At 30.2% G+C, this 14,336-nt stretch overlaps 1 protein-coding gene across 1 annotated transcript in view; it reads left to right on the top strand.

Annotated features, from left to right (window-relative positions):
* The window catches only part of ass1 (argininosuccinate synthase 1), a 61,698-nt gene that overhangs the window by 9,241 nt on the left and 38,121 nt on the right, over positions 1-14,336 (top strand). Inside the window, exons 3-6 of the mRNA XM_084114245.1 lie at positions 6,920-6,988; positions 9,939-10,127; positions 13,554-13,610; positions 13,711-13,785. Of these exons, the coding sequence (XP_083970371.1) occupies positions 6,920-6,988; positions 9,939-10,127; positions 13,554-13,610; positions 13,711-13,785 (390 nt within the window). The remainder of the gene's footprint in view (positions 1-6,919; positions 6,989-9,938; positions 10,128-13,553; positions 13,611-13,710; positions 13,786-14,336) is intronic.

Here is a 14,336-nt window from a genome sequence, read left to right as displayed (position 1 = left end):
GATTGATGAAACAAAAACTCTCAAATGGGGTCAGAAAAATAATCTTGTTTCCGTTTGAATTAACATTATTTTTCTGACCCCATTTGCAGATAATTTTGGTTGTTTTAAGCAAAAACTCCTTTCTTTCTTTTTTATTTATTTTCTCCAGAAAACAAGACATAATATCTAATGGCATTTTACTCATCTTGTAAATGCATCTTGATTTAAGAATTTTTAGATATTTGGACTGGAAACAAGACAAAAATACTGAGTAAGAAAAGCATGGTTTGCAGTGATGACAGTTAAGAGGCGAGTCTTGAGTGTTGAAATACAGGAAATTATTTTCTTCACGTGATTCACAGTTCATGCCAGGCTTGTGAAGACTCGCTCAGCAAGCGTTTTCCTCTCGTCCGGGAATCGTTCTCTGAAACCATGTGGCAAACGCTGCTGTTTTCATGGCCTGATGCTTTACTGACAACAGAACAATAGTGGCGTCGTCAGGAACAATGAGCCTGTCCGCGATCATCACGTCATGAGCTCAGGAACGCACCGAATGGGCTTTTGTTTTATGTTGCATAATAACACGTTTTGTGAGGATTCACATTCAAAGCTCCACAACTGTTTCCCTGCCGTTGTGCAAAGGTTTGCTTATGCACACGTCGTAGACCTTGACAAAAAGCAATTTTCCCAGCTCTTTGTTCAAAATTATGCTTTTTTTATGCACCTCACATTCAAGTGTTGATAAGAAGCTAGAGTAAAATGGTTCTTGTTTGTTTAAAAGCAGAGGATCTGTACTTAATTTTGATTTATTGGATGTTCAGATGTTCATACAACAAAATATTCTGGAGAAAGTTTGTGAAAATGATCAAAAATATTGGCGATGGCAACTTTAAAAAAAACTCTGGCGGGGAAAGAGTTAATATTTAGTGTTTTTTTTGTATTTTAGTTAAGGTTTTAGTAATTTTTTTGTAGTTTTTATTCATTTTTATTAAAATTGTATTTATATTTTTTATATATATTTTATGTTTTAGTTAGCTAAGTTACATTGTTAACATTAATTAACAATGACAGACACTTCTGAAGCGTTTATTAATTTCAGTTAATATTCATTTCAACATTTGCTAATACATTATTGTTGTGTCTGTTAAGATTATTTAATGGATCTGAGCTGACATGAACTTGTTTTTATTAACTAACGTTACCAAAAATTAATACATACTGTAACAAATTAATTGCTTAATGCCAGTGTTATTAATATTTTGAATTGGCTTTTATTGAAAATTTTTTTTTTCAATTTTAGTCATTTCATCATGTGCTTTTGTCATTCTATTAGTGTTTTTTTTTATATTGCTATTTGTTTATTTTTTGTGTTTTAGTTAGTTTTAGTTCAAGTTTTTCATCTAACATTTAGATTTTATTTCATTTCAGCTTTATTTCGTTTAATAGTTTTAGTTAACAATATTATTGAATGCATTAAGTAAAGTAAGTATAAAAACCCAGTTAGATATATCAATCTCTCATGATAAACCACATAAAGCTGAACGCGTGTCTGAAGTGGATTCTGGTACATGGATGTTTCGTGTAAAGCGTAACTCATCTGATGAACTTCACTACAAGTTTGTTAGTTGTTGTTTAATCATGATCTACCAGTGGAGTTGATGATTGAAGTTTTAAAGCTGGCTAAATGTGTTGCAATGCTGTGCTGCAATGCAGAGGTTTATAATTACCCAGAGAAGTCTGAGTCAGGACAGCGATTCACAATGAAACAATGGAGTTTTTTGAGTGCATTGAGGAAGTGCACTAACACTATTCTCAACTGTGATGTGAGGTAATGAGGAACTGAAGAGACTATAAATGGTCTGATAAAATTGCGTAAAAAAACTAGAACAATAATGAATATCTTCTTGATTCTTTTCCTGTCTGAGTGCTTTTGTTTTACACATTTCTCAGATGCGTTCATCTAAAGCTACTTGCATTGTATTCAAAGTAAACATTTGATCGGTTCATGCATTCCCTCAAACAAACCTATGAAGCTGTCCTTGCTTGTTTAGTTTGGTTTGGTTTGGTTTAGTTGTGGTTTAGTTTAGTTTAGTTTAGTTTACTTAAGTTTGGATTGGTTGTGGTTTAGTTTACTTTAGTTTACTTAAGTTTGGATTGGTTGTTGTTTAGTTTAGCTTGGTTTAGTTTACTTTAGCTTACTTTAGTTTAGTTTAGATTAATTTAGTTTACTTTAGTTTAGTTTACTTTAGTTTACTTTACTTTAGTTTACTTTACTTAAGTTTGGATTGGTTGTGGTTTAGTTTAGTTTGGTTTAGTTTACTTTAGCTTACTTTAGTTTAGTTTAGATTAATTTAGTTTACTTTAGTTTACTTTACTTTAGTTTACTTTAGTTTAGTTTACTTTAGTTTAGTTTACTTTACTTTACTTTACTTAAGTTTGGATTGGTTGTGGTTTAGTTTACTTTAGTTTAGTTTAGTTTAGTTTAGTTTAGTTTAGTTTAGTTTAGTTTGGTTTAGTTTGGTTTAGTTGTGGTTTAGTTTAGTTTAGTTTAGTTTAGTTTAGTTTAGTTTACTTTACTTTAGTTTACTTTAGTTTACTTTACTTTAGTTTACTTTACTTAAGTTTGGATTGGTTGTGGTTTAGTTTAGTTTGGTTTAGTTTACTTTAGCTTACTTTAGTTTAGATTAATTTAGTTTACTTTAGTTTACTTTAGTTTAGTTTACTTTACTTTACTTTACTTTACTTTACTTAAGTTTGGATTGGTTGTGGTTTAGTTTAGTTTAGTTTAGTTTAGTTTAGTTTGGTTTAGTTTAGTTTAGTTTAGTTTAGTTTACTTAAGTTTGGATTGGTTGTGGTTTAGTTTACTTTAGTTTACTTAAGTTTGGATTGGTTGTTGTTTAGTTTAGCTTGGTTTAGTTTACTTTAGCTTACTTTAGTTTAGTTTAGATTAATTTAGTTTACTTTAGTTTACTTTAGTTTAGTTTACTTTAGTTTAGTTTACTTTAGTTTACTTTACTTAAGTTTGGATTGGTTGTGGTTTAGTTTAGTTTGGTTTAGTTTACTTTAGCTTACTTTAGTTTAGTTTAGATTAATTTAGTTTACTTTAGTTTACTTTAGTTTACTTTAGTTTACTTTAGTTTAGTTTACTTTAGTTTACTTTACTTTACTTTACTTTACTTTACTTTACTTTACTTTACTTTACTTTACTTAAGTTTGGATTGGTTGTGGTTTAGTTTAGTTTAGTTTGGTTTAGTTTGGTTTAGTTGTGGTTTAGTTTAGTTTAGTTTAGTTTACTTAAGTTTGGATTGGTTGTGGTTTAGTTTACTTTAGTTTACTTAAGTTTGAATTGGTTGTTGTTTAGTTTAGCTTGGTTTAGTTTACTTTAGCTTACTTTAGTTTAGTTTAGATTAATTTAGTTTACTTTAGTTTACTTTAGTTTACTTTAGCTTAGTTTACTTTAGTTTACTTTAGTTTACTTTACTTTAGTTTACTTTAGTTTACTTTACTTAAGTTTGGATTGGTTGTGGTTTAGTTTAGTTTGGTTTAGTTTACTTTAGCTTACTTTAGTTTAGTTTAGATTAATTTAGTTTACTTTAGTTTACTTTAGTTTACTTTAGTTTACTTTAGTTTACTTTACTTTACTTTACTTTACTTTACTTTACTTTACTTAAGTTTGGATTGGTTGTGGTTTAGTTTAGTTTAGTTTAGTTTAGTTTAGTTTAGTTTAGTTTGGTTTAGTTTGGTTTAGTTGTGGTTTAGTTTAGTTTAGTTTAGTTTACTTAAGTTTGGATTGGTTGTGGTTTAGTTTACTTTAGTTTACTTAAGTTTGGATTGGTTGTTGTTTAGTTTAGCTTGGTTTAGTTTACTTTAGCTTACTTTAGTTTAGTTTAGATTAATTTAGTTTACTTTAGTTTAGTTTACTTTAGTTTACTTTACTTTAGTTTACTTTACTTAAGTTTGGATTGGTTGTGGTTTAGTTTAGTTTGGTTTAGTTTACTTTAGCTTACTTTAGTTTAGTTTAGATTAATTTAGTTTACTTTAGTTTACTTTAGTTTAGTTTACTTTAGTTTAGTTTACTTTACTTTACTTTACTTAAGTTTGGATTGGTTGTGGTTTAGTTTAGTTTAGTTTAGTTTAGTTTAGTTTAGTTTAGTTTAGTTTAGTTTAGTTTAGTTTAGTTTACTTTACTTTACTTTAGTTTACTTTACTTTAGTTTACTTTACTTAAGTTTGGATTGGTTGTGGTTTAGTTTAGTTTGGTTTAGTTTACTTTAGCTTACTTTAGTTTAGTTTAGATTAATTTAGTTTACTTTAGTTTACTTTAGTTTAGTTTACTTTAGTTTAGTTTACTTTACTTTACTTTACTTAAGTTTGGATTGGTTGTGGTTTAGTTTAGTTTAGTTTAGTTTAGTTTAGTTTAGTTTACTTTACTTTACTTTACTTTACTTTAGTTTACTTTACTTAAGTTTGGATTGGTTGTGGTTTAGTTTAGTTTGGTTTAGTTTACTTTAGCTTACTTTAGTTTAGTTTAGATTAATTTAGTTTACTTTAGTTTACTTTAGTTTAGTTTACTTTAATTTAGTTTACTTTACTTTACTTTACTTAAGTTTGGATTGGTTGTGGTTTAGTTTAGTTTAGTTTAGTTTAGTTTAGTTTAGTTTGGTTTAGTTTGGTTTAGTTGTGGTTTAGTTTAGTTTAGTTTAGTTTACTTAAGTTTGGATTGGTTGTGGTTTAGTTTACTTTAGTTTACTTAAGTTTGGATTGGTTGTTGTTTAGTTTAGCTTGGTTTAGTTTACTTTAGTTTACTTTAGTTTACTTTAGTTTACTTTACTTTAGTTTACTTTACTTTAGTTTACTTTACTTTACTTTAGTTTACTTTAGTTTACTTTACTTAAGTTTGGATTGGTTGTGGTTTAGTTTAGTTTGGTTTAGTTTACTTTAGCTTACTTTAGTTTAGTTTAGATTAATTTAGTTTACTTTAGTTTAGTTTACTTTAGTTTACTTTACTTTACTTTACTTAAGTTTGGATTGGTTGTGGTTTAGTTTAGTTTAGTTTAGTTTAGTTTAGTTTAGTTTAGTTTAGTTTAGTTTAGTTTGGTTTAGTTTGGTTTAGTTTGGTTTAGTTTGGTTTAGTTTAGTTTAGTTTACTTAAGTTTGGATTGGTTGTGGTTTAGTTTACTTTACTTTACTTAAGTTTGGATTGGTTGTGGTTTAGTTTAGTTTAGTTTAGTTTAGTTTAGTTTAGTTTAGTTTAGTTTGGTTTAGTTTGGTTTAGTTGTGGTTTAGTTTAGTTTAGTTTAGTTTACTTAAGTTTGGATTGGTTGTTGTTTAGTTTAGCTTGGTTTAGTTTACTTTAGCTTACTTTAGTTTAGTTTAGTTTACTTTAGTTTACTTTAGTTTACTTTACTTTAGTTTACTTTACTTTAGTTTACTTTACTTTAGTTTACTTTAGTTTACTTTACTTAAGTTTGGATTGGTTGTGGTTTAGTTTAGTTTGGTTTAGTTTACTTTAGCTTACTTTAGTTTAGTTTAGATTAATTTAGTTTACTTTAGTTTAGTTTACTTTAGTTTACTTTACTTTACTTTACTTAAGTTTGGATTGGTTGTGGTTTAGTTTAGTTTAGTTTAGTTTAGTTTAGTTTAGTTTGGTTTAGTTTGGTTTAGTTTGGTTTAGTTTAGTTTAGTTTAGTTTACTTAAGTTTGGATTGGTTGTGGTTTAGTTTACTTTAGTTTACTTAAGTTTGGATTGGTTGTTGTTTAGTTTAGCTTGGTTTAGTTTACTTTAGCTTACTTTAGTTTAGTTTAGATTAATTTAGTTTACTTTAGTTTACTTTAGTTTAGTTTACTTTAGTTTAGTTTACTTTAGTTTACTTTACTTAAGTTTGGATTGGTTGTGGTTTAGTTTAGTTTGGTTTAGTTTACTTTAGCTTACTTTAGTTTAGTTTAGATTAATTTAGTTTACTTTAGTTTACTTTAGTTTACTTTAGTTTAGTTTACTTTAGTTTAGTTTAGTTTACTTTAGTTTACTTTACTTTACTTTACTTTACTTTACTTTACTTTACTTAAGTTTGGATTGGTTGTGGTTTAGTTTAGTTTAGTTTAGTTTAGTTTAGTTTGGTTTAGTTTGGTTTAGTTGTGGTTTAGTTTAGTTTAGTTTAGTTTACTTAAGTTTGGATTGGTTGTGGTTTAGTTTACTTTAGTTTACTTAAGTTTGGATTGGTTGTTGTTTAGTTTAGCTTGGTTTAGTTTACTTTAGCTTACTTTAGTTTAGTTTAGATTAATTTAGTTTACTTTAGTTTACTTTAGTTTACTTTAGCTTAGTTTACTTTAGTTTACTTTAGTTTACTTTACTTTAGTTTACTTTAGTTTACTTTAGTTAAGTTTGGATTGGTTGTGGTTTAGTTTAGCTTGGTTTAGTTTACTTTAGCTTACTTTAGTTTAGTTTAGATTAATTTAGTTTACTTTAGTTTACTTTAGTTTACTTTAGTTTACTTTAGTTTAGTTTACTTTAGTTTACTTTAGTTTACTTTAGTTTACTTTAGTTTACTTTACTTTAGTTTACTTTACTTTAGTTTACTTTACTTTACTTTACTTTACTTAAGTTTGGATTGGTTGTGGTTTAGTTTAGTTTAGTTTAGTTTAGTTTAGTTTAGTTTAGTTTAGTTTACTTTAGTTTAGTTTACTTTAGTTTACTTTAGTTTACTTTAGTTTAGTTTACTTTAGTTTACTTTACTTTAGTTTACTTTACTTTAGTTTACTTTACTTTAGTTTACTTTACTTAAGTTTGGATTGGTTGTGGTTTAGTTTAGTTTAGTTTAGTTTAGTTCAGTTTAGTTTAGTTTAGTTTGGACCAGATGAGGTCTGGTACACCGGACTAGGTTATTTTTTGTTGTTTTTGATGATCTGTTTTCTTACACTAATCACTCTTTTTCACATTAAAGGCTAACATTGGACAGAATGAGGACTTTGATGCTGCCCGGAAGAAAGCTGAGAAACTTGGAGCCAAGAAGGTAAAGACCGATAAACACTGATCACAGCTGAAGTGCACTAGAACGTGTCATGAATGTTTGTTTTCATAATGCATCAGTGCTTATGGTAAAGCGTATTTTAATCATGATCACGACTGAGTTAAATTAAGTTATATAAGCTCTAGTTGTGTCGTGGCGACATCATGTGGTCAACATGTGAACGTGACGTCTGATTGGCTGGAGCTCACTGAGGTCTGAAGTGGGATATTAAATTTGGGATATTCCCATGTCCAACCTCGTCTGGAACGCAGCATTAAGGCCCATTCACACCAAGAACGATAAATACAAATAAAACTATAACGATAACTATAACTATATTAGCGTCCACATTAGCGGACGATAACGTTTTGTTTATTTTAAGTGCTACTGCAGATTTTTAGAACTAGGCCGATATCTTTATCGTTATAATGTTGGCTTGACAAACATGTTAAAACACGTTAACAACATGTTAATTCATGCTAGCAGTGTGTTAAAACATGCTAACTTGTTAAAAACATCTTAAATCGTGCTAGCAAGCAACATGTTAATTAATGCTAACAATATGTTAAAACGTTAAATAATGCTAGTGACATGTTTATTCATGTTAGCAACATACTAATTAATGTTAACAATAAGTTAAATCATGTTAGCAATGTGTTAAAACGTTAGCAACATGATAATTCATGTTAACAGTGTGTTTAAACCTATTGTTTCATGTCAGCAATGTGCTAAAGAATGTTAGTAAAATGTTAATTCATGCTAGCAAAGTGATGAATCAATCTAGCAATGTGGTAAAACATGCTAGCAAAATGGTAATTAATGTTAGCAAAGTGTTAAATCAATCTAGCAATGTGGTAAAACATGCAAGCAGCATGCTAATTCATGCTAGCAAATTGTTAAACCATGTTAACAACATGCTAATTCATTTTAGCAAAATGCTAATCCATGCTAACAACATGCTAATCCATGCTAACAACATGTTAAAACATGTTAGCAGTATGTTAATTTATGCTAGCTACATGCTTAAACATGCTGACAACATGCTAATTCATGGTAGCAGTGTCTTTCTCTCTTTCTTTCTCTTTCCACTTTACTAAATTTAAAGCTTATAAAACGTATTATAAAACGCTTAAACGCTTATAAAACTTTCAAAAGCCAACATCAAAGTTTTTCCCAACAAACTTTACTCATCTAGTCTTTATAGTTATTGTTCTTGGTGTGAACGGCCCTAGTCATGGGGAAAAAAGTTTTTTAAAAATTAGCACTAGTTTTAATTTTGGTATTTTCTGTTTTTAATTGACCTTTTGTTAGTTTTAGTAGTTGCAAAGTGTAATAAGCTTCTGCTTCATCCCGCTCCTTTTCGAACATAGTGCAATTATCGTTATAATACTTTATAGATGTTGTTTTTTCTTTCGGTATGTTGCAACATAACATACTTATTGTATTTTTATATTTTATTTTATTTGTATCTTTTTGTGTTGTTCAAAATAAAAACAAAGGAAAAAATAAAGAAAAAAAGTGTTACAGAAGTTTCTAAAATGACAATCCTGTTTATATTATAATCCTGGTCATTATATCTGCATTAAATTATTACGTTTAAATTAATGCGTTTTTAATACGCTAACTATTGACTTTGTATATTTACATTTCTGAAATACTTAACTTAGACAGTTCCCTCTGATAACAGATCACTCTAAATTGTAATATGGACTCATGCACTTTCTGTAAAGCTGCAAAAAGATTGAATCCAATATTGGGTGATAATATTGCATAACAAGTGATTTATAAGCTATTTTTTGTAGGCCGGTCATTTTTGACCGGGAACACCACAAGTGTGACTATAGCCGCTTTCCGACCGGAGGAACCTTTTCACAGTTCCTAGAACTATTGGCTAAAGTACCCGGATGTCGGCGTGTTCGCACCGCAGGAACTAGGAACGATTTTAGTTCTAGGAACTCCATTTGTAGGAACTAATTTGGGTCCTACTTCAGAGTAGGGTCTAAACCAGCACTATAGGAACTATCCGTGACGTTAGTGTACGCTGATTGACCGAACGCACGCGGAGCACCAGCACCCGCCATTTTTAAAACAGCTAGAATGTAAACACACAGATTATAGCCTATATATTTACTCCATAAACTAACTATACAAACATGGAAAACAGTGATAGATGGGTCTCTAAACCTTTATGCTGAAGAGAAAATCCAACGCAACTTTGAGGGGACCAAGCCAAACATGATTATGTTTATCTGCCCAGCTAGCAACACTGGACATCAACCACACGGCATAGGCTAATAACCTTTTTTCATATACTGTCTACTTTCTATAACAGTTCTATCTAATAAGATATTAAACAGTACTGTTAGACAGATCGCTAACTAATGAACACAGAGAATGCGAGCATTGTTTGCTCTGGCGTTCTCAGCGCCGCCAAAATAAAGGTGGGTCGCGCCGTCAAAATAAAAGTCACCGTGCTTGCGTCACTCCCTTACCCCTCCTACCAGTTCCTATGGCCACTTGGCCAGTGCGAACGCAAACAGCAAAACTGAGTTTGGGGGAGAGTAGTTCTTAGAACTGTTTAGAAGTGGACAGTTCCTAGAACTAAGTTCCTAGAACTACTTGGTCGGAAAGCGGCTAATGTGCCATTTTGTACAAAATAAAAGTTTTTCAAAACAAAATTCCTGGTGAAAAATTTAAGTAGACTAGTGTGATCAACAGTGCCAATTTTCTTCAGATTGTATTTAATATTTCCAAAATTATTAAAAAATAATGTTTTTTTTTACTCAAAAAATGAGATGCCTACTATCAAATAAATGAGACTCATGCACTTTCTGTAAAGCTGCTTTGAAATGATGTGTATTGTGAAAAGTTCTATACAAATAAACGTGAATTATTGAGTAAAGCATTGGTGATGTCCGTTTACCTGGAAGTGATGTGTGTGTGTGTGTTTCAGGTGTTTGTTGAAGACCTGCGCAGTGAGTTTGTGGAGGAGTTCATCTGGCCGTCGGTTCAGGCTAACGCCGTCTACGAGGACCGCTATCTGCTGGGCACGGCGATCGCTCGCCCCTGCATCGCTCGACGTCAGGTCCAGATCGCCCGGCAGGAACGAGCTCAGTTTGTTTCTCACGGAGCCACGGGAAAGGTGCCGGAAATGATTATCAATCTTGAAAACTGCTTAATCATTTTGTGAAAACAAAACAAAAATGACTGACCTCAAACTTTTTTTAGGGGGCACAACGTAACGCTTTTTGACTTTCTCAGTTTGTGTAAATCTACTTAGGGTTCAGAGTATTTATTTTCCCCCAAATTAATTTCACACATGTCTAGTACAATTATATTAAATATTAATAAGTTCAGTATTAATGTTGCTTGCAGTTCTGATGTTGCTAGGCAACCACAAACAGCCTGCAGTAACTCAGGCATACAATGTCCGATCTGCCCCAAACTTCACATATTTGAGTCCTGTCTTGAACACATGACCATGCTCATATTTGGTAATGGCAATAGCGCCACCTGCTGGTAGCAGGAAGTGTGGCAAATACAAATTACTTTGACATAGTCCTCCTATATTTACATACTGCCCACCGTGCTGTTTTTCCTAAAGCCGCCGGGTGGCGGTGACACGGGTGCGAGGGCCCTTTTCATCGCTGCTTGCAGCTTTAATGTGGTTTTGTTTTATTAATACAGTGTATGCTTTTTTTTATTAAAACTTATTTTTAATTTTTTTTCTGAAGTCACAAAAAGCTGCATTTATTTGATCTAAAATACAGTAAAATTTGTAAATATTATTATAATCTAAAATATCTGTTTCTATGTGAATAGTAAAGTGTAATTTATTCCTGTGATCAAAGCTGAATTTTCAGCATCATTACTCCAGTCTTCAGAGTCACATGATCCTTCAGAAATCACTCTAATATGATGATTTGATGATCAGGAAACATTTATGATTATTATCAGTGTTGAAAACAGGTGTGCTGTTGTGTTGTGTTACGATACACTAATGAGATGTTCTGGGCGTTTGCTCAACTGGCTTGTTGGAGTTTGTTAACTGGGTTTGGTTGATTTACAGTGGAAACACCCAGAACTGAACGACACTGATGAGAACATTGAGATGATCTGATGTTCAGATTCTGGCAGCATCAGTTTATGATTGATTGATTAATTACTTTATTATCCCCATGGGGAACATGCGTTTCAACATGCGTACACACAAATAACCAACAATGTACATAAATATAAAAAAACCCAAAAACACCCAATAAATAAATAAAAGAATCATCATCACTGAGACCCGCTCAGTAAACTCCACTAACACTAATTTTAGGAAGGATTTTTTTATTTAATGTTTATTGTTCAGAGTCTCAATCATTCAATCAAAGGTAGTTTGACTTCCTTCTCAACTAATTATTAGTTAAAATATATATATTTTTCATTGGTATGACAGTGTTGGTCTTCGCAAAAGTTTGTAATAATTCAAACTTATTAGAATTTATTTTTCTTAAATAAATCACAAAAAGCTGCATTTATTTGATCAAAGATACAGTAAAATTTGTAAATATTATTATAATCTAAAATACCTGTTTTCTATGTGAATATATAGTAAAGTGTAATTTATTCCTGTGATCAAAGCTGAATTTTCAGCATCATTACTCCAGTCTTCAGTGTCACATGATCCTTCAGAAATCACTCTAATATGATGATTTGATGCTCAAGATATAATCAATTATTTCTGGGGCTCAAATATTAACATTGGTGGTTCTTACTCTTATTATTATCATAATTATCTTTTTCTGCTTCATATTTTTGTGGCTTTATTTTTAATAAATTTCTATGTATTCACATAGAAAACAGATATTTTAGATTATAATAATATTTCACTGTTTTTAAAGTATTTTTGATCAAATAACTGCAGCCTTGGTGAGCAGGAGAGACTCATTTAAACATTAATAAATCTTAAATATTCCAAACTTTTGGCCTGTAGTGTATTGACATCTATTAGTGCAGATACAGCATCATGCAGACTCTATCCAGTTACACGGTGGAACATCCTTATGGTAGAAAGATAGAGTAAAGTAGAGAAAGATAAGTAGAATAAAAGCTTTTTATGTGTATAAGTGCAGTTTCATCAGTTTCAGCAGTAGATGGCGGCGGACGCCTGTTCTGTGACCCTGATCAGGGCTTGAGTTGATTTAGGAAGTTGATTATGGTTTATCATTATTATTATTATTATTATTATTATAGTTTAGGATTTGATTATCTTCTCTATATTAGCAGCGATTCACAATCAGAAGAAAATATTAGCTAGTGTCAGTATTTCAACAATTTAACAACACATTCACATGTTTGCTGTTCTCTGATGATGGTTAATGGTCGGGTTACATGCTAAACAAATAAAATAAAATAAAATTTAATGTCTTACTTTTTCTAAAATTAATTATTAGCTTTCATCAAATGCTGCTAGACTTTACAGAAGTAAATGTGTCCATTAATTACTGAAACACCAACTGAGGATGATGTCAGGTGTGTTAATCGTTACTTTTATGAAGACCATGCTAAAAGAAAAAATGAAATGCACAACTCATCTAGACCTGGAAAAGTCATGGAAATTAATAAAATCTTAAAAAGTCATGAAATTAATAAGATCTTAAAAAGTCATAGAAATTATTAAAATATTAAAGTCGTGGAAATTATTAAAATATTAAAAAGTCATGGAAATGAATAACATCTTGGAAATTAATAAAATCTTAAGTCATAGAAATTAAGTCATGGAAATTAATAAAATCTTAAAAAGTCATGGAAATTATTAACATCTTAAAGTCATGGAAATTATTAACATCTTAAAAAGTCATGGAAATTATTAAGATATTAAAAAGTCATGGAAATTAATAAAATCTTAAAAAGTCATGGAAATAAAGTCATGGAAATTATTAAGATCTTAAAAAGTCATGGAAATAAAGTCATGGAAATTATTAAGATCTTAAAGTCATAGAAATTATTAAAATATTAAGGTAGTGGAAATTATTAAAATATTAAAAAGTAATGGAAATGAATAAAATCTTAAAGTCGTGGAAATTATTAAGATCTTAAAGTCATGGAAATTAATAAAATCTTAAAGTCGGAAATTCATAAAATCTTAAAAAGTCGTGGAAATTATTAAGATCTTAAAAAGTCATGGAAATTATTAACATCTTAAAAAGTCATGGAAATAAAGTCATGGAAATTATTAACATCTTAAAAAGTCATGGAAATTATTAACATCTTAAAAAGTCATGGAAATAAAGTCATGGAAATGAATAAAATCTTAAAGTCGTGGAAATTATTAAGATCTTAAAGTCATGGAAGTTTCTATAATGAATATAAAAATATTGATCAATGATGCAAACAGAATTGAATAAACCGACACCATATCATTATTCAGATCAAGTCAGTTCAGTTCAATAACTGTGTAAAGATCATCAGTTATTTTAATCATTATGGAGTTATTATCTCTATGAAGTGCACAGCTCATGCCTCATGAATCCGCTCATAAAGGTGAGAGTGTGTGTAATGTGTCGTGTGTGTGTTTCAGGGGAATGACCAGATCCGCTTCGAGCTGACGTGTTACGCTCTCTATCCTGAAGTTCAGGTGAGTGAACATCATCATCATCATCATCATCATCATCATCAGTCTGAGTTATCCATCATCCCTCTCTCCGTCTCTCACCTCTCTCATTCCTGATCACCAGATCATCGCTCCGTGGAGGATTCCCGAGTTTTACAACCGTTTCCGTGGAAGGAAGGACCTGATGGAGTACGCAGAGGTACGTGTAGAACTATTACTATACATATATATATATATATATATATATATACATACATATACATGACGTCAAAATTCAAATTTATTTGTATAGCGCTTTTCACACTACACATCATTTCAAAGCAGCTTTACAGAAAATTACAATCCATATTACAATTTACAGTGATCTGTTATGAGAGGTGACTGTCTAAGTTATGGATTTCAGAAATTGAAATATACAAAGAGTCACAGTTAGCTAAAAAAAAAAAAAGTATTAATTTAAACAATGTAATCATTTAATGCAGATATGATGAGCTCATTGAAGTAATGAATACTATATATAAATGACTTGACATCGATTTCCCTGGTTTATGCTGTCCTCAGTTTAATACTCTAAAGCTGGGGAATGAATATAGATTTTTCTAGTTATTGTAAACTTTAAAATATTAAGGTGGAAATCGCTGAGAAATTGGTGTTTGGGAGTTAATAATAATAATAATAATAATAATAATAATATGAAACGATCACAAAAAGTCATGCAAATTCAAAGAGCCTGATTAACATTCACTTACT

The sequence above is a fragment of the Abramis brama genome (genome assembly GCF_963993115.1).
Source record: "Abramis brama genome assembly, chromosome: 5".
NCBI lineage: Eukaryota > Metazoa > Chordata > Actinopteri > Cypriniformes > Leuciscidae > Abramis > Abramis brama.
The sequence above is the reverse complement of the archived record's forward strand: the minus strand, read 5'-3'. Positions and strand labels throughout refer to the sequence as shown.